The sequence below is a fragment of the Siphateles boraxobius genome, unplaced genomic scaffold (genome assembly GCF_051911475.1).
Source record: "Siphateles boraxobius isolate OS27281-9 unplaced genomic scaffold, OSU_SipBor_1 140, whole genome shotgun sequence".
Classification (NCBI taxonomy): Eukaryota; Metazoa; Chordata; class Actinopteri; order Cypriniformes; family Leuciscidae; genus Siphateles; species Siphateles boraxobius.
The window spans coordinates 1,406,915-1,432,425 of NW_027508745.1; the positions used below are offsets into that span (position 1 = coordinate 1,406,915).

The 25,511-nt window shown below is 39.1% G+C and overlaps 1 protein-coding gene across 2 annotated transcripts in view; it reads left to right on the top strand.

Moving 5' to 3' along the window:
• The window catches only part of LOC143738235 (mediator of RNA polymerase II transcription subunit 1-like), a 193,677-nt gene that overhangs the window by 58,995 nt on the left and 109,171 nt on the right, over window positions 1–25,511 (top strand). For both annotated transcript variants that reach the window (XM_077230264.1, XM_077230263.1), the window contains 3 exons: window positions 8,394–8,448; window positions 24,340–24,472; window positions 24,571–24,599. In XM_077230264.1, coding sequence (XP_077086379.1) covers window positions 8,394–8,448; window positions 24,340–24,472; window positions 24,571–24,599 — 217 coding nt within the window. The remainder of the gene's footprint in view (window positions 1–8,393; window positions 8,449–24,339; window positions 24,473–24,570; window positions 24,600–25,511) is intronic.

Below are 25,511 nucleotides of genomic sequence, written 5' to 3' on the forward strand. Positions count from 1 at the left end.
GTGGTTGACACTCTCTCCGTGTTTAAACAAGCTCTCGCGCTTAAAATTTATTGGTTTTCGGTGGTGGCTGATGGACTGTCATCCTTTCTTGGCTTGTTTTTTTGGGGTTTTTTTTGTATTTCATAGCTTTGTAAGATAAAATCCTTCTTTGCTAAACCTAATAATTATTTTGGTATATCATATCAATATCAAAAACTAGAATAAAAAAGTAGCATTAAAGTTTATTTTAACAAATTTTCTACCATATACAATTGAATACAATTAGCAGCTAGCTAACAACAACTTGATTTGCACTTTTTTTCTGGTTTCACCTCACTCCAGTCTAAACTAAAAGTTTATTTTTTTGGTAAGTTTTCTTCACATTGTCATATAACCTGAAAATACTGATTTCCATTACACGAGAGTAGATGTTAAAACTTCATCCTGATTTGTACTCTGCTTTCGCCAAGATAAGCACCAACTAAGACATAGCTTTACAGTAACCTATGCTTCTCCATCCATTTACGCTTCTTTCCATATGGTGATGTAAATCTCCTTCTGTCTAGTGTTAACACGCGCCAGCACACACAACGGCTGCAACCACAGTGCGGTCCCCCCATGACAACCGTCTGGATTGAGCTGAGTAGGGGACATCTCTAGGGTCTTCAAGTGGGCACCTTCCGTCCTCAGTGTTTCGTCGACTAGCCCACGACACCTCAAGAGGGCGTCAAGAGGGTGTCCCAGAGTCACCCCCCTCCGTCCCCCACTCAACTCAGCCCAGCTTACTGACCTCTACATCCCTCCTGCTGCTGAGACCTAACCACAATCTCTCCGCAACCCAACCATACGGCCAACCCGTTTGACTAAGGCTGTCGAGCCCCACTGGTGCGTTAATATGCAGTTTCAGTGGCAACGGTTCCGTATGGCATACCACCTACCGCAAAACACAATATCTGCCCAACCACCCGTCATTCACGCAATATACACAGGAACATAATGACTGTAAATACTATACAACCTATACAAATAAACCAACAGACTCTTCAAGTTTTCAAGAGTTCTACGAAACAGCAGTATGGCGGCCTGTACACAGCCAGCTAGAATCTTTCCGTCTCAACCACAGCCAGTTGCTGCTCCTTTCTGCTGCTTCAGATAAGTTCTTTACTGTGCAACGGAACTCTTGGCCACTGAATCCAACGTATCTGAGGAGCCGGGTTGTAGGGTGTGCCACAAAACCTCGACAACCCACTTCCACTGGATAAACCTGGACTCTCCATCCTCGCTGTTCTGCTTCAGTGGCCAGATGAGCATACCGGAGTTTCGTCCTCTCATATGCCTCATCTACCGCATCCTCCCATGGCACTGTTAACTCAATCAGTTGAACAATGCGTGCTGATCCAGACCACAAAACAATATCTGGTCGTAGGTTAGTGGTGGCAATCTCAGGTGGAAAAATAAGCCGTTGATCAAGATCAGCCAGCATCTTCCAGTCCCTAGCAGCTTCCAGTTGTCCTGGGTGAGAATTGGTGTTAGCACCTAATCTTGGTGGTTGCTCGCCTGGGCGGAGGAATATTGTCTTCTGCGTGTAATGTTTTGCTAGAACAGGCGGCAACTTATTGGTCATACTACGCTTGCCTTCCAATGCTAAAGCCAAACATTGCAATACTTGGTCATGGCGCCAAGTAAACCAACCTTGGCTAAGAGGCACCTTACATCCTGTCAAAATGTGCCTTAATGTGGCAGGTGATGAACACAAAGGACAAGAGGGATCCTCTCCTACCCAGAGGTTTAGGTTCTGCGGTGATGGGAGAACATCATATGTTGACCTAATAAGGAAACTGATCCTACTCTCTTCCATTGACCAAAGGTCTTGCCAGCCCATTTTGCGTTGTTCCACACTCTCATTCACTCTCCCTGCTTGGCCTGGGAAATGGCCTTTATACATCTCATCCTCTCCTCCTGCTTTCGCACCTCGTTGACTACCAGCTTCCTCCTTTGAGCTGGGCCTGCCTTGTGCCATTTAGGAGGAGCTAAACTGAGCCCAAAACCCCCTCTTCCATGCTGTACCTGTCCCACGATATCCCCAATTTGAAGGTCAGCCTTTGCCTCTACTACAGATTTCTTTGCTGACCACTTTCTACCAGTTTTTACCACAGGGGCTGCCTCCCTTACACATTTGTTGCCTGACTCTCCTAAAGTCATTTCCAGTCTGACCTTGGCACACTTAAACTCCTCGGTTAAAGCAGAGACTGGCAGCTGGAATACTCCTTTACTATAAAGTCCCACTCTGCTGAGGCAGCGTGGAACTCCCAACCATTTCCTGATGTGTGGAACTTATTAACGCTTCCAGCTTATCCACTGTTGTCAAAGAAACCTCGTACACAGTCAGCGGTCACAGCAACCTTGGCAGTAGACCAAACTGAAAGCACCAGAGTTTTAGTTTGCCTGGTAGAGCCCAAGCTGTTTATGCTCTTCAACCCTTCCACTGCTTGTCGTCTAACTTCTCCCACTAGAACTGTGTCCTTCAGATCCCCATCGTTCCATCTCCCAAGACTCTTCACTGGCTTCTCAGAAACTGTTGGTATTGCCTCACTATTAATGAAGAATGTTTTATCTACTACCTTTCCTTTAACTATCGAGATGCTCCTTGATTTAGAGGGCTTAAATTGCATTCTTGCTCATTCAATATTATCTGTTAACTTCCCCAATAACTACTGTTCTACTGTTCTGGCTACTGTTGTAGTCATGGTTGTTATGTCATCCATGCATGCTCTGATTGGTGGTAGTCGCATCCCAGAAGCCAAGCGCTCTCCTCCTACTACCCATCTTGATCCCCTAATGATTACTTCCATTGCCATTGTAAAAGCCAGTGGAGAAATGGTGCATCCTGCCATTATTCCAACCTCTAAGCATTACCATGCGGTGTTGAATTTTGGAGCTGAGAAACTAAATTGCAAATCTCCAAAATAGGCTTTCACTAAATTTGTTATTGACATTGGTACTCTAAAAAAATCAAATGCTGCCCAAAGAAGCTCATGTGGCACTGAACCATATGCATTAGCCAAATCCAGGAATGTCACATGGAGCTCCTTCCTCTCCTTTATAGCTGATTGAATTCGTTGCCAGATAACACTGATGTGTTCTAAGCATCCCGAGAACCCTGGAATGCCCGCTTTGTGAACTGAAGTGTCAATGAAGCCATTCTTTAATAGGTAGGCTGACAATCTCTGCGCAATAATGCTGAAGAAAATCTTTCCTTCGTTTAATAGTGAAATAGGACGAAACTGACTGATGCTTGTAGAATCTTTTTCTTTAAGTATAAAGACTCCACCTGCTCGGCGCCATGCTCTAGGTACAACCTGCTTTTCCCATGCCACTTTCATCAATTTCCACAGAATTCGTAGAACTCCTGAAGCACTCTTGTACACTCTGTAGGGAACTCCATTAGGCCCTGGAGATGATGAAGCCCTTGCCTTTCTCACAACTTGCTCTATCTCTTTCCACTTAGGTGCACAGACCTCCATTTGGTATTGTGGTGGATTGATAGGTGGGATATCTGACGGAATTGACATAGGCTTATGCCTTTTTGTATCTGTATGCTCCTTTCTCTAACTAACCCTTCAATTTTCTTCTGCCGTCTAGATACAGCAGGAGTAGTTTGTACTTTTTCCTTCCTTTTTTCCACACCAAAACTCTCACTTCCATATGCGTAAATGATGTCCCCAGATTTATCCAGCTTCTTTTCAACTGTACCAGTTAATCTTTCCAATGCAAAGCATAGATCTGTGTTTACCGTGTCCCATGCAGTTTTCTCACAAGCTCTTGGCCATCTAACTCCAGGCCTATGCCCGTTGAGGTTCTTTTCTCTCTTATGCTGGTTAGTCTTAACGGGTTCATAAGTATCAATGTGTTCATCACTAACTGTGCAAACCCTCATCTCCTCTATGACAGGGGTACTGATATCCTGCGAACTGTGGTTTTCTTCCTGTCGCTGGATTTCAGAGTTGTAGAGTGTGGCTGTAGGTTATTAAGGTTAAATCTTCCTAACCACTTTTACTAATAATAAATGGGGTATGCACACTTACATTCTCATTTTAAGAGTTGTTCTGAGTAAATGTGGTTTGATTTGTTAACATTGGTTAATGCATTAGGCTAACTAACATGAACCATGAGCAATACATTTGTTACTGTATTTATTAATCTTTAATCTTAGTTAATAAAAAAATACAGCTGTTCATTGTTTGTTCATGTTACTTCACAGTGCATTAGGCTAACTAATGTTAACAAATACATCTTTTGATTTAAATAAGGCTACTATTAATGATTAAATTAACATTAACAAAGATTAATAAATGCTGTAGAAATGCAGTTTATTAATAGTTACTAATGTAGTTAACTAGAGTTTAATAAATTGAACTTTATTGTAAAGTGTTACCGATTTGTTATACACTCAATGTTCAGTGTTGAACAGATCAGTTGTTTTAACCATTCATTAAATGGAATCGGTTCAAAGGAGTCATTAGTTCGCGAATCGCACGTGTCATTAGCGGAATTGTAGGCTATGGCATGCATTGTGGTTGGATTATCCCAGCAGTTAGGACCTCGCACAAGATTAGTGTCAACACAGAAAACATTTCATCACTGGATAGTTTGTTTTGTCTATTGAAATTATGGTTTATGTCAGCTGAATGTGCGGAACACTTTTCAAAGAAGATAAGGCAAATTTCTTTTTGCACAATTCACACCCTGCGGTAATTCAGAAGAAACCTCGGTCTTCTTACCTTTTACCATCGTGTCAATTCTCAATTGATTTCGATTAATATTCGTGAGGGAGGGAGAGCAAGACAGTTTGAAGACTGTGAGAGAGTGTGCGCGCGCGACCTCGCAAAATTTAAAAGGCTGAATAAGAGAGAAGATGAATGAAACAAGGTTTTTCCTGCATTTAATATTTTTTTGGCGACCGCCAAAGCCTTATTTGATCGGTGAGTGATAGATGACTGACTGCTGTGCTTGTGACAGGGCTCATGTTACTGAAAGAACGAGCATAGAGAGACAGCCGGTAGCCGGTAGTCTCCCTGTCACGTGACAACGGAGCGCAGCGTAAGTGAGTGGGAGTGATAGACAGCTATTATTAACCATTCTTAAATCTGCTTTAAAGTTAAGAACGTAAGGATGAAGTTTGATTGGATGTAATCGTTGGATAGAATGATGGTTCGGCCACCGCGTATCAGCACACATAAGATACACACTGTGCATTAATTTGCGAATGTTTTGTAGATAAATAAAAAGAGGTCGCACCACAACCATTATTTGCACTCGCACAAATGCTCCCAAATATATTTTTAGGTCGCACGGATTAAATTTCAGGAGCATATACGACCAAAATGGTCGCAAATTCGAGCCCTGTAGACACATTCTGTTTACTTTTTGACATGCCTTTAATCCCTCACCATAGCACAACTGTTTAAGATATTCAATATCCGTTAACAATTTAGCATCTTTAATGTATTTTCATCATGTTGAAAAAGTTTTGTGTGAATAAAATAAACCACCTAGGAGGAGTAGCTAAAAACTCAGTGTGTGAAATATCCCAAAAATCCACATTCAAACCAAAATATCTGACTTCCTGTTGGTCGGAGCTAATGACTGTAAATTAGAAAGCTGTCCGGCTCGATGAGAACAATATACGTATTGAGTTTTGTTACTGTAGGTAAAAGTAACCCCCCCCCCCCCACACTTTTATCAAAAGCATTTTGAAAGCGACACTTCCCGCTGCCAGTTGGTGGCACTATAACTTTGACTCACAATACTCAAATCCATCTGATCGGCCTCTTACCACGAACACACTGCTGAAGTTTCATCAAGATCAGTTAATGTATGTAGAAATTATAACACTTCGTTTTTCTCTTTTCTCGTCATAAATTTGTTTCCTCGCCATGGCCAAACCGTTCGAGATATCAAAAATCCGCTGGCAATTTATCATCCTGAAGGTCTTGACTTCATGCACACAGAGTTTGGTGAGGATGAATTCACTAGGAGGAGTATATCAAATTCCAGAACAAGCGTTTTCCAAACAACCCATAATAACAGACTTCCTGTTGGGCTGGCGTAAAACTTAAGAGTGCGAAAGTTGTTCGTCCCGATGAGATCTATATGTGTACCGAGTTTCATATTACATGCAAGCATGTTTGATCTATGGACCAAGTTTTTGGACCCAGTTCAAGGGGGCGCTGTAGAGCCCCCCTGCCATGCCCGGGTACGAGCTTCAGCCCAGCCCTGATGGCCGTGGGTTCTGAACTGTGTGCAAAGTTTCAAGAGTTTTCAAGCACGTTAAGGGCCCCAAAAGCCCCGAAAACTTGAAAAACAAAAATAAAAGCAATCTCTCCAGCAAACAACCCCCCCCCCCCCCCCCCCAACCACACACACAGAGACGCAGAGACACAGAGAGAGAGAGAGAAAAAAATCCACATTCAAACCAAAATATCTGACTTCCTGTTTGTTGGAGCGAATGACTGTAAATTAGAAAGTTTTCCGGCTCGATGAGAAGAATATACATACCGAGATTTGTTATTGTAGGTAAAACTACCCCCCACTTTTGTCAAAAGGTGGCGCTACTGAGCCCTTCCACCACGCCCGTTTCTGAAACTTTGCACGTCTACTGGCTAATAAATGTGATGTGTATGCCGAGTTTCATGCAATTCCAATCATGCTAAGACTCGCAAAAGCATCCAAAAAGAATATTAAAGTTTGATGCGTTGCCATGGCAACAGTATCAAAGATATCAAGAATCCTTTCACAGGTCTAAATCTGATGTGTGTTTACATTATAGTAGTGAAGTTTGAAGCAAATTCGGTAAAAATAAGAGGGTGATTTCAAAGCATTTTGAAAGTGAGACTTCCTGCTGCCAGTTGGTGGCGCTATAACTTTGACTCAATATAGTCACATTCATGTGATCGGCCTCTTACAACGAACACACTGCTGAAGTTTCATCAAGATCAGTTAATTAATGTAGAAGTTATAACACACTTCCTGTTTCCCTATTTCACCATAAATTCATTTCCTCGCCACGGCCAAACCGTTCGAGTTATCAAAAATCCGCTGGCAATTTATCATCCTCAATGTCTTGACTTCATGCACACTGAGTTTGATGGCGATTGGATGAATTCCCTAGGAGGAGTATTTAAAATTCCATAGCATGCTTTTCCAAACAACCCTAAATAGCCGACTTCCTGTTGGGTTGACGTAAAAAGTAAGCGTGGTTTCTCCAGAGAGAAATCGCAGCTCATAAGCAAACTATAGACGCTGCTGAGACATTACGTCACATCGATGTCACGTGTCTTGAAGGGATTTTTACGGGTTGTGTGTGAACGCCGATCTCACCGGCTGACGATAGGACGATATAAAAATGGAGCATATCGCCCAATACTATTGTTTAGTGTCATGAATTAATCTCAAAATACAAAATTTTAAAGAAAACAAATATATTGATCTGAAATATAGCACATTTTAAATTCATTTGTTCAATTACCAAACATACAATCTTAATTTAATTTAAAGCAAACAATGATTTTACATGATATGAGACTCTTCCTGTTTGCCTTTTGTCATTAATTTAATTCCTCACCATATGATATATCCAATATCCGTTCACAGTTTAGCATCTTTAATATATTTCCATATATTATGAAAGTATATTAAATATAATAAATATGCAGTTTAGCATATTTAATATATTGAAAAAGTTTGGTTTGAATCAAATTAACCACTTAAGAGGAGTAGTTAAAAATTCACAGCATGATTTTTCAACAAACAAAAAAACGCATGATTTTTCAACAAACAAAAAAACACATTCAAACAAAAATAGCCGACTTCCTGTTGGTTGGAGCTGTAAATTGCTGTAAATTAGAAATTTTCTGAATATTGAGCCGGTAGTTATGAGAGTTTAACTTGAGCATGATGGAGCGAATCAGTGAATGAGAAGGTAACATCAGTTTACCAACGTTGCCCAGCACAGCTATACCACACCACGTTACAGCACACTACAGCTATTGCAAACAGAAACGGTATACTACTACATAGAAATATAATATTAGTGCATAATAATAGTTTTAGTAAATTGATAATTTGGTAATTAAACTTTAATATAAAATGAAAAAAAACAACAACACATTGATACAAGTTCGACCTTCAGATTTAGATAAAAAAATATCTGTTTTTACATACCCGTATTGTTGCTCAGTATTAGTTAGCTCACTGTTATGCATAAAATGTGTTAATGCCTTATTCTGTTAGGTTAGATTTTCTCTCACTATAAAATGTGTTTTAAATATATTGTGACTATTTAATATAATTTTGAATATCAAATGATGTCCATAATCTCCTGTTTCTGTTTCTTCTGCATCCCTCATCATCAGTATCTTCGTTGCCATCAATGACGGATCGTCTGGAGTCCATTGCTCGGCAGAACATGTGAGATAGTATACTTATTTTTTTGCTCCCCATCTTTTTGTATACACATTTACTATGCCAAAAGTATTCAACCCCCTCATCTTTCCATGTCTGGTAGTCTTGATCACACTGCTGTCTATTGTCACAGTGTTTCCTATAGGTTGAGAATTTACATGTGGTGGTGGGCAGGGCGAAGTGGCCCAACGCTTAATGAGTTGTTTTAGAATAAACTAGTCAAACAAACCACTGATCTATATGATATCCATTTAAGGAACATAGACTAAACAATATGTAGACTGAAATGTTAAATGGCCTTAAACAATATTAAATCTCAGCAAGACTTCTCAGCAATGAACAGGGTAAGTGATATTAAACCACAATGCAATAAAGCACAATTCGAAAATTGTTAGTTAATTTTCTCTTGTGCTATTTTCCAAAATCGTTATGCAAGTTTGTTTCTATTTCAGATCAAAACTGACATACAAAATAAACTAGCACCTTGCTGCATGCTTAAGGATAAGTAAAAAAGGACCTGCCCTTGAAGCCTATCCATGTAATGAAGCCAATCCTGTAATAAACTCTATTTATTACAGAAAACGCTGAATATCATTAACAAATAATTTAGAAATAATTTAGAAATTCATATTATGCAATGAATTTTCTCTGCTTTGAAAAAAAAAAAAAAACGTTCAAAGGCCTGCCTTTGGATAGGCTTCAAGGCTTCAAATCCACCGACATTAACTACTACTAACTACTAACTTTTGTCCTGACTGCTTTGTCGGACAAAAATGGTGATTTAATTTAAAAGTGAAGTGCACACTGTCGCACCAGCTTTTTATAAGCGATGTATAAAAAAAAAAAAATTGGTTTTCAAATTAGCACCAATTCAGGGCACAATAACAAAACAGTTCTGCTCCGTACGACGCACCATTATGCATGCCGTGCGAACGCACGCATTTTACGTTTGCCTTTAAATTAGCAATTTAACAGCCCCCGCCGGTGATACCGGTATTACCGGTGTTGTCACACGTCAATTAACCGGTAAAATATCTTCACTATCACATCCCTAGTACATGGTAGAGATTATTTAGCAGTCAGCAGTATAGCACGATTTGCCAAGACAGCATAATCTGCACGCAACCTATCATATAGGCCTACAAGCTCGCGCTCTCTCTCTCTCTCTCTCTCTCTCTCTCCTTCTCTCTCTCTCTCTCTCAAAAAAAAACGGATTGCATTTTACATGGGTCATCCAACCGAGCTCAGAAAATACAGAAATTCGTAAAAGTGGAATTTGAATTTTATCTTCCTGGGCGGTTTTAATTTACCTTATGTATGGTCACTGTATCCAGGACAATACTATTTTCCACAAAATTATAATTATCTGGATGAAAGACCTGTAGATGTATATGATGAAAATAGTTTCAAGCGGTATATGTATTATAAATAAATATAAATATTATTCGATTTGTATCAATGCATCGATTATACAGCCGACGATTCAATGCATCGATACGTCCGCAAGAGCTTGTTTTGCCATCTGTCTATTTTCAGCATCCGCTCATATGCATACAAACCATTGTTGTTATGCACTGGGCTAACGTTAGTTAGTCACCGAACTACACTGCCAGTGTGAAAGCACCCTCAGTCACTTAGTCGGCGAATTCCTAGCTAGCAATTACTAGCGTAAACAAACAGGCACTAACGTGTACAAAAGGCTACTTCAACAGCTTACTTGAAAAGTCTAGGGTGATTTCACACCAACTCGGAACGGAACGGGCACAGTTAAAATGAAAAATCGCTAATAATGTGAACGCTGTCTGTCATGCGGACCCGGGTGCACACTGGGTTACCAAACCCGAGACTGCCTGGAGGAGGTGCACTGATTTCGGTTGCACTCGAACCGTGCCGCGGTTCGCGTGAATGTGAAAGCATCACGGACTCGGGTGCGCACTTGTTCAGGAAGTAAAGTGACCTGCGCATGCTTTTTAGCTGATTATGATGCATTTAGTTAACACATGTAAGGGATGATAGTGTTGATAATTTACCTTGGAGAAGAGCGAGAGCGAGTCTGCAGTGTATTCGCACACACATAGGACTCAGGGCAACAAATTAATGGAAATCCACTGTCTCCTGCGTTTGCAATCAGCAAAAAGCCAAATGCGACACACAGTAAACTGGTGTTGCTCACTCAGCTGTGCATAATAGCACCAAATAAAATAAAAAACCACAATATATATTGACCCGCGTTCTGTTTTCTATCATGCGTCGTGCACATTTGCGATGACGTAAGATGCACGGAAACGCACCAGGATTCGATAGAATCAAGTTTTGTACTGTATGCAGTAAATGTTATATTTGCTGTTCTATTTGCAGTGCATTGAGCACAACATACACATTATGTGAATAGAATACTGTTTCTGTATTCTCAATAAAAGGCAAATTTTAAAAAAAAATGTTGATTTATTTGAGACTTGATAGATATCATGTAAAAATATCGGGTATCGTATCGTGGGGAATTGTGAAGTATCGAAAATAATCGAATCGTTGGCTTAAGAAATCGGTATCGTATCGAATCGTCATAAAGACTCCGATTTACACCCCTGATATGTATGTGTGTGTGTGTATATATATATATATATATATATATATATATATATATATATATATATCTCGGTATACATTTGTTGCTCTGTGGCTGGTGGTTTTCCAAAGTTACTAGCCTCTCAGCATTTTCGATGGCCACAGTTTTGACATCGATGCCGTGGGGAAAAACTGATAATAATAATTATAAGATAATTTGAGTATCTCTGTCACTTTAAAACTTGACACATGGATCCATTATACTGTTACACATGCATTTTCTTTCTTAACTGTTTGCGTTCACTTAAAGGAGTAGTTACTTTAAAATGAAAATTACCCCATGATTTACTCACCCTCAAGCCATCCTCGGTGTATATGCCTTTCTTCTTTCAGAAGAATACAATCTGAGTTGTAAGGAATAATTGACGACAGCCCGTTGAATTATTAGAAAAATAATGCACACCCGAGGTGGTAATGCAGTCACGACGCGAAGCGGACACCGTTTCACCTCGGGTGTGCATTATTTTTCTAATAATTCAACGGCCTGAAGTCAATTATTCCGCTTATACTAGTTACCACACCTCAAAACATGTTCAGATGATGCATTTCAAGACGTTTGTCAAGTTTTTGTCATTAAAACGCTCTTGTATGTAGGACTAATTTCTTACGCATCTAATCCCATGCCTCCGTTGCTAATTCCAAAACGAAATTTTAGAGTTAGTAACGGAGGTTTGAGCCACTGATAGCAGACTAATGATGGGACACACGACTTGCTGAAACATTCGAAGACTGACTGTTTCCATCGACTGTAGCAGGTCTTAAACACTGACTGTGAACACAGACTGAACGCGCTGAACACACGTCTGGGCATGATCGCTTTGTAGAGTAGAGTAGAGTAGAGTAGAGTAGAGTAGAGTAGAGTAGAGTAGAGTAGAGTAGAGTAGAGTAGAGTAGAGTAGAGTAGAGTAGAGTAGAGTAGAGTAGAGTAGAGTAGAGTAGAGTAGAGTAGAGTAGAGTGAGAGAGAGGTGCGTCAATATTATTATTTATTAATTCAATTCGTTTTAATTAATTCGTTCATTCTTTTTTTCTATTATTGACAGTAGATAACCTAATAAATGAAACACACAAAGCCCTTTTAACAAGTACCTAGGCCTATCAATAATTATTTATTTGTTATATTATCTGGAATAATTACGAAAACCCGTGCAGCAGGACTATCAATTTATTTATATATTCAGTTTAATTTTCTATTTATTATAGATAGGCCTATATACTTTATTAAAATTAAACTGTATGCATTGATTGTGAAGTTAGACATCGAACATTGCAGATCAAGTGTTAGAATCCAGTTTAACTGTAGTTTTATTTAACTGTAAGATCATGGTAGACAATGGTAAAACCATGCTCCTCATTACCAGGGATATATGGTTTCTAAAATAAACAACTAATAATAAACTATAGAATTTGTAATGATAATATTGTAAACATGTAGAAAATTTACCTCATCATGTATTTAAATGGTGGTCATGGCTGTTTTCTGCTAGATTCACCACAGAACCTTTAATGTTCCCATATCACATGACTGTATAAAACAAAATTCAAAGTCAAATCTGAATGGATCAAGCGACTTGCACTGTTTATCACTTCATAGAGCAGCAGAAATGCAGTGCACGTTTGTCAGTGGCAGCGCTGTGCAGGTATTTGCCTTTTTCAGTTTCACATGCACTCCAATAAAATGAAAAAAAAGCGCCTAATATGGGGGAGGGAGGGGGAGGTTTCTCATTCTTTGGCCTGTCAATTCAGATGGCAAACCAATGCATGTCCATGGCAACAAAAAAATTTCGGCCCCAAAGTGCATCGGCCCATCGGGAAAATGCCTGGTACGCCCGACTACCAATCCAGCCCTGCATGTTATTTTATTTAGAGGAGACTCTAAAATGCTAAAATTGCGATTTTATCAGCTTTTTATTTGAAATATTGTTGCAATGAAACTTACCCACGTTCAAGTGAAAATATAAAAAAAAAAAATAAAAAAAAAATAATAATATATATATATATATATATATATATATATCTCGCGATACTCTCATGGCGAACCGAACACGCCCCGCCCCGCCCCATGCTTGCCCGGCCCCGCCCAGCCCGGCTCATTGGACCTGGAATGTGTACACAAGGAATTCAGTTTTGTAGTCTAACCACCATTAACACCAAATAGCAAGCTCCGTGTTTTGTTACTTTCGATAATAAGCAAGGTGTAATCTTCAAATTCTGACTATTTGATCACAAAAATCAAACAATAAATGCCGTTTTGGTGCTCTCTGATGTGGCGTGAGATCCAATCCAATCCAATCCACTTTATTTCTATAGCACATTTTATAAACAGAAAGTTTCCAAAGTGCTGCACAGAAGATTCGAACATACAGATCAAATTACATACAATAAAAACAAAATTACGAAATTAAGAACATCTCAATCCTAAAATATATTTAAAACAATAAAACAATAAAAGACATCAGAGGACCACACAACTCACAGGGTGTTAAAAGCCAAGGAATAAAAATGTGTCTTTAGACGAGACTTAAAACTCTCAACTGTCGAAGCAGTTCTAACATGGAGGGGCAGCGCGTTCCAAAGTTTTGGTCCCACCACAGAAAAGGCCCTGTCCCCTCGAGTTTTCAGTCTTGTCTTGGGAACCGCGAGCTGGAGCTGGCCCTCCGACCTCAGTGACCTCGCTGGCGCATAAATTTGAATGAGGTCCGCAATATATGTTGGGGCCAGTCCATTTACAGCTTTAAAAACAAACAATAAAATCTTAAAATCAATCCTAAAACGAACAGGAAGCCAGTGCAATGAGGCGAGAATTGGAGTTATGTGTGTGCGCTTTTTGGTTCCTGTTAAAAGTCGTGCTGCAGAATTTTGGACTAACTGTAAGCGTGAAAGTGTGTTATGATTTATACCGGTATAGAGTGCATTACAGTAGTCTAATCGAGAAGAAATAAAAGCATGTGTAGCTTGTTCAAAACTGTTAAAAGACAAAAACGGTTTAACTTTAGCTAAAAGGCGAAGATGATAAAAACTAGATTTCACAACCGCATTTATTTGTTTATCAAATTTAAAATCACTGTCTATTTTAACCCCCAGATTAGTTATCACAGGATGCACAAAGTCGTTTAGGCGGCCCAAATCTATCATGGGGTTTGTGGGGCCAAAATAAATGATCTCAGTTTTACTCTCATTTAGTTTTAAAAAATTTTGTGCTAACCACGCTTTGACATCGTTTAAACAGTCCAGTAGAGGTGTCAGGGAGCTGCCTTCATGCTTTCTGATTGGCAAATAAATTTGGCAGTCATCAGCATAAAGATGATAAGAGATGCCATGTTTTTTAAAAATTTGTCCCAGTGGAAGGAGGTAAATAGCAAAAAGAATAGGACCAAGAATTGATCCCTGAGGGACCCCACAGTTAAGAGGCAAAGTTGATGAGGTAAAGTCGCCCGTTTTAACAAAGTAGCATCTCCCGAAAAAATAAGACTGAAACCATTTTAGGGCAATCCCCCTGACTCCCACACAGTTTTCCATACGAGATAAAAGAATTGTGTGGTCGACTGTGTCAAAAGCAGCAGTGAGATCTAAAAGCACTAAAATGGCTGAATCACCAGAATCTGTCATTAAAAACAGGTCATTTAAAACCTTTAAAAGTGCAGACTCAGTGCTATGAAATGCTTTAAAACCTGACTGAAAAACATCTAAAGTGCCATGTGCTTCCAAAAAAGACTGTAACTGCATCAATACACATTTTTCCAAAATTTTTGATAAAAAAGGAAGTTTTGAAATAGGGCGATAATTTGAAACATTTGTGGAATCAAGTCCAGCTTTCTTAATTAGTGGTTCAATCACTGCTTTTTTACAAAATGCAGGCACAACTCCAGAAGACAGACTACTATTTATAATTTCTTCAACATGAGAGCCAATCGTTTCCCACACATCCTTAAAAAGGCGTGAAGGGACAGGGTCCATAAGGGATGTGGAGGGTTTAATTTGAGAAACGATCTTTGTAAGAGATGGTAGTGAAACTAGCTCAAACTGACAGAAAATACCAGAGCAATGCATGTTTACAGAGAAGTTAAGAAAAGAGGGTGATATATTGGCTCTGATATTTGAAACCTTACTATTAAAAAATTCCAAAAATGTCTCACAGATATCAGGTGAAAATTCACTAGAGGTGGATTGTGGAGGGTTCAATACAGACCCAATGATTTTAAAAAGAACACGTGGATTGTTTGCATTTTGAGAAACTATTTCTGAAAAATATTGTGTTTGTTTAGCTTTAACAATTTTTTGATATTTTCTCCAACTCTCCTGTAAAATCTGATAAAACACCTGAAGCCCATCCTTTTTCCACCGGCGCTCTGCCCTTCTACACTCTCGTCTGGCTGCGCGTATGGCTTCACAGTGCCATGGCTCTGGCTTTGGTCTAGGGCGCATAGCTCTAATTGGAGCTACAGTGTCCAGGACCTCAGAACAGGTGGACAAAAAAACATTACTTAGTTGCTCTGTGTCTAAGGCAGCGGAGTCGCCGTTTGCATGTACATGTGTAGCAAAAAGAGAAGAAAAACACAAGGAAGTGTCGGGCTTCAGAGTGCGGCCATAACGCACGGGAGCGGATGTTTTAACTAGCTCGTTAAAAACAAAATCAAACATGACAGGACAATGATCCGAAAAAATAGCATCAGACACTAATACATTATCAATAGGCAACCCATAGGACAGTACAAGATCCAGTAAATGCCCATGTATTTGTGTGGATCCTGCAACATGTTGAGTTAAATTAAAACCATCAATCAAATTTAAAAACTCTTTCGCCATAGCCTTTGAAGGGCAGCAGACGTGTACATTAAAATCACCAACAATTAAAATCTTATCATAATTCGTCCTTACAACTGCAATGAAATCTGAAAAGTCCTTTATAAAGTCATGATTATGCTTTGGCGGCCGGTATATCACCGCGCACAAAACAGGATTTCGCGCACCCAGTTCAAAGCAACTTAGCTCAAATGAAGTAAAAGCCATCGACAATGGCTTACAATGTAAGTGACTCTTTAGTATTGTGGCAATACCTCCTCCACGTCCAGTCGTACGCGGTGTATTAATAAAAGTACACTCGGGAGGTAGCAGTTCCGAGAAGGCAGTGGACTCACCCAGATTAATCCATGTTTCCGTAATAAAGAATAAATCCAATGAATGCGTATTAAAGAAGTCCTTTAGAATAAATGACTTGTTCATCACGGATCTTGCATTGACAAGTGCACACCTGGTTGAAGCCTGGACGCGGTTTGCTGCCGAAGCTACCCTGCTCAGCGGCTGAAGATAACCAGGGTTCACTCCGCGTAGACGCAGTCGGCGGTGGCGCACAGCAAGACGCTCATCCAGTTTACCGACCACAGGGACCAGATAGCTGCCAGCAGGAGCGAAGATGCGCCGAGATATCAGGCGATCACTGTACTAGCTCCTCATTTCAAGTGGCAGCGCGGAGCGCAAGTAAACGCGATCATCTCTTCCTCAGTTACAGAATAAACATGAATGGACACCTGAAGGTATGTTGAAAAATACAGTATACTTACTGAAAGGCATCATAACTCATGTAATCGCTCATCAGTGTTTCAGCAGCGTAAAGACGTCAATAAAACTGCACAGCTTGTCACTGGCATTATATTTACCTCAGCAGGCAAGTTATTCAGTGTCCACAACTTGTTGGTTCCTAGAGAAATTAACTCTTGAGCTAAATAAATACACTATATTATCCTATATATTATATTTTACTTAACCTGTTAATTATATCTTGATTATTTAATGTACGTTTAAAATATCTTTCATGAAAATGAAAGCAACTGTGTAAATTATTATATTTCAATAACAAATTAGAGTAAAGTTAATGCAAAAACTGCCTTATGTTCAGTTTACATGTTTTCATACAATGTGTTGGGTGTTGATTATTATATCTAAAAAATAAATAGCATCTGAATTTAGGCTCTGTTGTTAACCTTAAATGTTATAGTAATGTGCTCCCTATATAGTTTACAGCATTAGCAGATTTTTAATCCTTGCAAAACGTTTAATTGTAATTGAATTAATTTAAAGACAAAGACACAATTTTTTCATTAAACCACTGTTTAAATTTTTTTTTAGCTTTCTAAACCAAACCGAACCGAGACATCAAAACCGTGGGAAAACCGAACCGTCAGTTTTGTGTATCGTTACACCCCTAATATATATATATATATATATATATATATATATATATATATATATATATATATATATATATATATATAAACAAATTAAACTAGAATACATGTTTGCTGTTGTTTTTTAAGCAGAGGCTTTGTTCTTTCTTTTGATTTATTGACTGTTTATATATTCATACAACACAATATTCTGGGACCCATGAAAGTTTTTGTATGAAAAAAAAATGCTGCTGATAACAGGAAAATTATTGAATGATGCAAACAGTTGAGCTGTACAGCAGCTTTAAAAGAAAATAGTGTCATTGTTCAGTAGAAGTCAGTTCAGTTCAGTTGTATTGTAAAGACCATCAATTATCAAATTAGTTCATTTCATCTTTAAAGCAGTTCTGCAGAAAACAGTGATGTCATCTTCCAGCTCAGCTCAGTTCAGTTCTCATTCAATAGTACCAGTGCAGTCAAATCAATAATATTGTTAAATATTAGGTGTTCTCAAAGTAAGCAAGCCAAAGGCAACAGTGGCAAGGAACCCAAACTCCATTAGTTAGAATTTTTTTTGGGGGAGAAACCAGGCTTAGTCGGGGGACCAGTCCTCCTCTGGCCAATGAAAGAACACGGCGTGGTTATGATTCAGGCTGCATCAGAAGTCAGAAATCAGATTGTGGATCGGTGGCATTCAAATATTTCATCCAGTTCCTTTTGCCTGAAGATCGGATTCATCACTCCAGTATAGACAGGATCCGACTATCTGGTGTAACCTTGGGATAAACTTTGAAACTGATGGTAGATGGTATATTTCTTACTATGGAACAAGTACATTGGGTGTTATGGGAAGTGTTCCCTGTTCTGGTTGACCTAATTTATGCAGCGTTAAATGCTTAAATGGCTTAAATGGATTTGAATTATATAAATGTGATGTGTTATGTGTATGCCATGTTAAAGAGATGTTTTTATTCTAGATTTAAACTGACGGAGTGTGTCTGAACAAGGCTAGGAAGACTGTTCCAGAGTTTGGGTGCTGAATAGGAAAAGGATCTACCACTTGCAGTTAATTTTGATATTCTAGGTATTATTAACTGGCCAGAATTTTGAGATCACAATAAACGTGAAGTACTGTAATGCATTAAATGCTCTCTCAAGTACTGAGGAGCTAAACCATTTAGTGCTTTGTAAGTAATTAGCAAGATTTTAAAATGTATGCAATGTTTAATAGGGAGCCAATGCAGTGTTGACAGGACTGGGCTAATATAGTCATACTTCCTGGTTCTAGTAAGAACTCAAACTCAAGCTAGTCCAAAATGCAGCAGCTAAAGCGATCAGGGCAACCGCCCAGTATAGCATTACAATAATCTAGTCTTGAGGTCATAAACGCATGAACTAGTTTTTCTGCATTTTTCATTGAGAGCGTATGTTGTAATTTAGATATATTTTTAGGATGGAACAATGTGATTTTACAGATTCTAGAAATGTGGCTTTCAAATGAAAGATTGGTATCAAAGAGCACACCCAGGTTCCTAACTGACAATGGAGACTTGACAGAGCAGCCATCAAGTGTTAGACAGTATTCTTGGTTATTACGTTTTGAGGTTTTGGTCCAATAATTAAAACCTCTGTTTTTTTTCAGAATGAAATTGTAGAAAAATAACTAATCATCCAATTTTTTTATATCAACTATGTATTCTGCATTGCATTTTATATCAACTATGCATTCAATTGGTAGGTTTCGTCGGGGTGAGAAGAAATATAATAGACCTGAGTATCATCAGCGTAACAGTGAAAACTAACGTCATGCTTCCTCTAGGTATCTCCCAAGGGTAGCATGTACAGGCTGAAAAACAATGGTCCTAGTACTGAGCCTTGTGGTACTCCATACTAGGGGTTCTCCGATCAGGATTTTTGGAGAAGATGACTTCGATCGCAGGAAGTCTATGCCGATACCTATCTATTTTAAGCCTTCTTTTTATCATGTAGAATTATTTATAGGGATGCTTCAATAAGGATTTTTACAGACATTAATTCAGGGCCTGAATTTCATTGTGGAAAATGGGGGATAGGTTTTGGGTAGGGGTAGGTATGGACGTTAATAAAGCCTCAAACCACATGAATATGATGCTGTAGTAAAAACTGTGGGGGTCGCACAAATCGTCAGAACTCCGGACAGAGATTGAGACGGTGCTCCTACATGTCATGCTGATAGCGATCGGTAGCCAATCAATTGGAGCACCCCTACTCCATTCTAAACTTGTGATCGATATGACACGTCTTCATTTACTGCTTCAAATTAATACCAGTAAGATATATACGATTTGAACAATGCAATTCCACTAATGCCAACGTAATTTTCAAGTCTATTAAAAAAATTGTTGTGGTGCCCTGTGACGTCAGAGGGTACCAGCTAACCACACCCTTGCCTACAGAGAGATGTGTCTCAGGTGCACGCCCCCCCCCCCCCCCCCCTGCTGGGCTCCGCCCACATTTACAGCTTTTTCCAATATTGCAAGTGGGTGGAGTCAGGCTCTGACAAGGTGTTTAGTTACCCTTTAACAATGTTAATAATTTGACATTTTTTTGTTTACATATGTTAAAATATGGTTTGAATTGAGCAGCAGAATATATATAACACTAAAATAATTGAATCAGCTAAATTATTTGAGCAGCTCATTACCATTATTCTTAATGTGACACATACGTCACATCAGAATTCCACCTACTGTTTTAAGGTTAAAAGCCCGATGTGACACATGTCACCACAACATTTTCAAAACTTGTTTTATATCAATTTGTACAAGACATGTTTTAAAATCAGGTCAAGTGTAATCTAGGATATGTTATTAAAACATTAGAATTGTTGCATTGGTTGAAACATACCTTTTAATAACAAAAAAAAGTGTATTAAAAAATTGCTGACACTGCAACATGTGCACACCAGACAGGCCACCATTTTGGAAATGTTACCTTGGCAACAAAAACGCACACATTGTCACATGACTGAACCTGGGTGTTCCTTAAATGTCCCTTAGGGACTTCCTGGGTTGAAAGTGAGGTATAATACTTTAAAAAGACCTTTCCAGATAATCACCAGTGTTTGTCACAGCGGGTTCTTATGGGTTAATATCAATAACACAGAAAACGGTGTATGTACATATATTGTGTGCTGTCACTTTAAGACCGACTGCACAGACTGGAAAAAAATGACAAACATACATTTCTTTCTCAACTGTTCACTTATGACATAAACGAGAGAATAGTTGAGACGTCCATTTAGACAGGTATTTTGACAATTTTGTGTTTGTGTCCGTTCAAGGGCAAGGAAACGCGAAAGAGGAATCTATTCTGTATTCGAGCGCTGTCTGACATGCGTCTCTCTCTCTCTCTCTCTCTCTCTCTCTCTCTCTCTCTCTCTCTCTCTCTCTCTCTCTCTCTCTCTCTCTCTCTCACTCTCTCTCTCTCTCTCTGTGCGGTTCGAGTGTGTGTGGCTGGGGGCTGTGCGCACAGATAACGTGCGAGTCCCGGTTTTCGTCTCTTCTTCTGCGATCCATTCCACCCTTAGCGCGTTATCTCGTTGAATATCATTGGCAGAATCGTAGAAATGCAGGATTAAGATCGCATGGGGGGGTTGAATCGAGATTGCGATCTTTTAACGATTAATCGTGCAGCCCTATGAACGAGTTCATGATATTGTTCAATGAACGCATTCAGGCACAACACTGCTAGTGTACTCTCTATTCGTTCTGGTGAAATCACAAAACATAATGCACAAAAACGTGTCACAGCTTGATATACAACCACTGATGAACATAATCGGTGTTGATGATAAAAAAAAACTATACGAGGAAAAAAAAAAAATACGATTGCGGGTTAGAACCCAAAACCTCTGACACGGTTGGCGAAAATTCTACCACTGGACCATTAAGATATACATTGTTCAAATAGGCGAAACGAGTCAGATGAAAATTCAAAGGCTTATTTACTAAGGAACTGGAATATAAGTTTTTGATTTGGAAGAGTGATACATGGACTGTGTATAAAGTCGGATTCTCTCTAAGTAGGTACTTCTTTTGAAATAGTAATTACTAGGGATGTCTTAAAGGAGAACTCCGGGCATTTTAAGTTAATCTTGATTGTTATTACTTTGTGAGTTATGTCTATAGAAAAGAAAAAAAAAACGGATTGATGCTTGCAACACGGAGCTGTTCCCGCAAATGCCCAGAGATCCCACTCAGCTAAAACGGCAGTTATGGGGGCATATACATAAAGAGTGTCTTTGTGCCTCATAACAGACACAAAATGCAATTAAAATGTCTGCCCAACATGAAAAGGGCCCTTACATGTGAACAAGATGCGTTTAGCAACTTAGCCATTGTTTAAATTCACCTAAATAGTGTTTTAGACGGCTAGCTGTAGTCTCACGCTGAAGTCCCGTGGGAACTCAGTTGTAGCCGGAAAAAGGTAAATAGCAGTGTGCAGGTGGGAGTTTATTATATATATATATATATATATATATATATATATATATATATATATATATATATATATATAAATATAATTGAAGACATAGAAGCTAGTGAAATAATTAAAGTTTTGCAAATAAGACTACAAAAACACATTACTGCACATCTCTCCTCAAGCCGTGTGCCCAAATGGAAGGATAAATAAAGTTTACATTACCTCCACAGTGGTTGCACCCGTCTTCGTCCACGGAATGGCTTTTTTCTTCAACCGGCCCCACTGTGTTGTGTCTGTGTAGTCATCCTTGTCAAAGTGTTCGCTGAAAATGCGGTAATCTTTAGCGCAGTACTTGTATGGGAGTTTGCACATCAAGTTGAAGTACAACTAGCCAGAACTGCAGAATCTCGAGGCCATGGAAAGGAAGGCGATTAAAATTTAAGTTCTTGTATTTTCGCATTCTGTTGCCACAATTCGGAACAACACAAACGCGAACCATTTCTTCTTCACTTGTGACCAACTCCGATCATCACTCTTCACACACTACGCTCCTCCCACGTGCACACGGTTTACTTTTTTCCGGCTACAACTGAGTTCCCACGGGACTTCAGCGCGAGACTACAGCTAGCCATCTAAAACACTATTTTGGTGAATTTGGTTAATGCATCTTGTTCACATGTAAGGGCCCTGTTCATGTTGGACAGACATTTTAATTGCATTTTGTGTCTGTTATGAGGCACAAAGACACTCATGTATATGCCCCCATAACTGCCGTTTTAGCTGATTGTGAGCTCTGGGCATTTGCGGGAACAGCTCCGTGTTGCAAGCACCAATCCGGTTCGGTTTTTTTTCTATAGACATTACTCACAAAGGTATAATGATCAAGATTAACTTAAAAATTTCCCGGAGTTCTCCTTTAAGCTGATATGCATGATGTAATATGCATGATGCAAGAGAACCAGTAATGTCTGTTCTGGCGCATCACACATGTGCGAGCTTCATGTTTAGGATTTTTGATGCGCACTTTTGAAACAAATCACTCAAGTAATTTACTTTGTTTATTTTTATCTGCTGTTAGACTGAGATTTCATTGCCATAACTTGTTGCTATGGGTTGCATCTTGCTTTGGACTTAATTGACAGATTGGCATTCTGACATCTTCATTCTTTCTAACCTTAAATCCACTTTTTTTTACAGTTGGTTCGTTATTGTCCCACCCATTATTTATCCTGAAAAAATATTCCGCTTTTTTTATCTGGCTATCTTGCAATGGTAACAAGTTCCTACTAGCGTTTATGTTTGTGGCTGCCAGATGTAAAGAACTTTAATCCCCCAAACAGAGCTTTTCTCTTAAATGTTTTTGCCCAGTGTTTTACTTAATTTATGTAATCTGGTAACCATAAGCTCACTCGCTCTACACTGTGGAATCACTGGGAAGCAAAACAAACATGCCCTGGAGTTTAGCGATCTTCACAGCAATATTCTGCTTATATGAAATGGTCATACACCCAGTCTGTGTTTCTTCACAAGCCACTTGTGCTGTTTGTGTGACTAAATCTGCCAATCAAACCTTAATCGATTAATTAGAATAAATCAAAACATGGATTTCCACCTTTTTGTTTGCGATTGTTTGTGGAATTAAATGAACAATAATTTGGAATCATTGGAAATAATATGAAGAGTTTTACCGTTTTATCTTTTGAAGTTTAACCCTCTGAGGTCTAGGGTGTGTTTGGGGTCCTTGAGAAGTTTTGACATGCCCTGACATTTGTGCTTTTTTCAGTTGCTTATAAACATATTAATTGCAAAGGTATAATTACACTCTATTTAGCACAAACAGGGCTACCATAATATGTGAGCAAGATGTATGTACATGTTTGCATTTTTGAGAGAATATTGTTTATGCATGGTTATTGAAAAAACTAAAACTTAAAGTGTCTGAAATAAGGCCACAAAACACATACTAAATATGTGTCCACAAGACTTTTGACTAATGACTAATATATAATGACTAATATATAATGCTAATATACTTTTGACTAATATATTTATATAATTATAATATTTTTTTAAATAATAAATATATAGCTGTGAGCAACGATGACAGGCCCAAGATGGTGGCATCGCCACCCCGGTGCCTTTAGGGTAAAGGCACTGGGGTGGCTGTGCCACCGGCTTGGGCCTGTCATTGCTGCTTGCAGCAAAAAAAAAAATCTTCTAGGTTTTTGCCACTTTTGTGGCTCTTAACATGCTCAAACTCTTGAAACTTTGCACACGGGTCAGAGCCCACGGCCATTAGGCCCTGGCTGAAGCTGGTACTAGGGCGTGGCAGGGGGGCTCGACAGCGCCCCCTGGAACGTCGCCGAACACTTGTCCATATGTCAAACATGCTTGCCTGTAATTATATGAAACTTGGTACACATATAGATTTCAACGAGCTGAACAACTTTCGTGCTTTAAGTTATACACCAACCCAACAGGAAGTCGGCTATTTAGGGTTGTTTAGAAACGTATGCTATAAAATTTGATATACTCCTCCTAGGGAATTCAGCTATATTTTCTACTTGATTTTACTTGACCTAACTTCACAACTTTGCTAAAAGGTATATTTGGTCTTTCTTTTGTTCTCGTGCTGTGTGCCTGCAGGTTGGGATCTCATCTGAGCCCCTCACGTACTGAGTGCTATATCACCTCAGATATGTTTTACGTTGAGGTGCATTTGGATAAAGCAGGAAAGCTTGTGGATGTCAAAGTGGCCCACCATGGTGAAAACCCTGTGGTGAGGAAGACTTGTGGTTATTGCGAATAGAATAATAAAGCAGTTTGTTTATGCCCTGTGGTCTTACTTTATTGTGATTTTGTCTCATTGTTATTTAGAGTTGTCCTGAGCTGATACAGCATTTACGGTAAGCAAACTATATAAGGGCAATTACGTTTTTCAGCAAAGTGGAATATGTATTTATGCTTTTGTAGATTTGTTTTCTTGCTGCTTTGTGACTCAAAAATCTTAATCTTATAGTAAATGATTGCACCCAGTCAAACACACTACACACCAAATCATATATGCTTAGACACAAACAGACCAGCCTAACAAAGAGGTTTTGATATCATAGCTATTTATTGTCATTTACTGATGATGGATACTGTAGAATGCTTTGTGTCATTTGACAGCTAAAATGTTATCTGCTCTATTGCATTTCCTTATTTTACTTATGTCCCCAAAGTAAAGGATGCTAATTGAGATTCAGATCTTGTGGTGCAATCTCAAAGGCACACAATCTCTTTCTCTGACCTTTTCCTGGTCTGTTCCATGCTGTCTGAATGACCTGCCTGACTCAACCAGAGCTGCTGAGTCTGAGGCCATTTTCAAGAAATGGCTGAAGACACATCTTTTTCGGCAGCACCTGATCTATTAATACTATCACTTTATCTTCTATTCTATATGTATTATCTTTAAAAAATAAATTACAAAAGTACATGTACTGCGTTAGATAAAACGATACTTGGTTACTAACGTAACCTCGGTTCTCTCTAGAGAGGGAACGAGTATTGCGTAAGTTTAGCTTATGCTACGGGAAAGATTCATCTTCTCGAGATAGTGAAGCCAAAAAATTATCCTTAATTTTGTATAACTTGTCAACGCAGTGCAGCAGCTAGCAGACCTAGAGCAGGCCATCTCGCGTGCTCATTGGCTGCCCTGCGGGCAACTGCTGCAGCCTACCAGTGCGCTCGGCGTGACGTCACGCCCAATGAAGGGCGCCCGCGCCTTTATAGCGTCACAGCCCACCAGATAGGCGTGGCTTAGCGTATAAAATAGG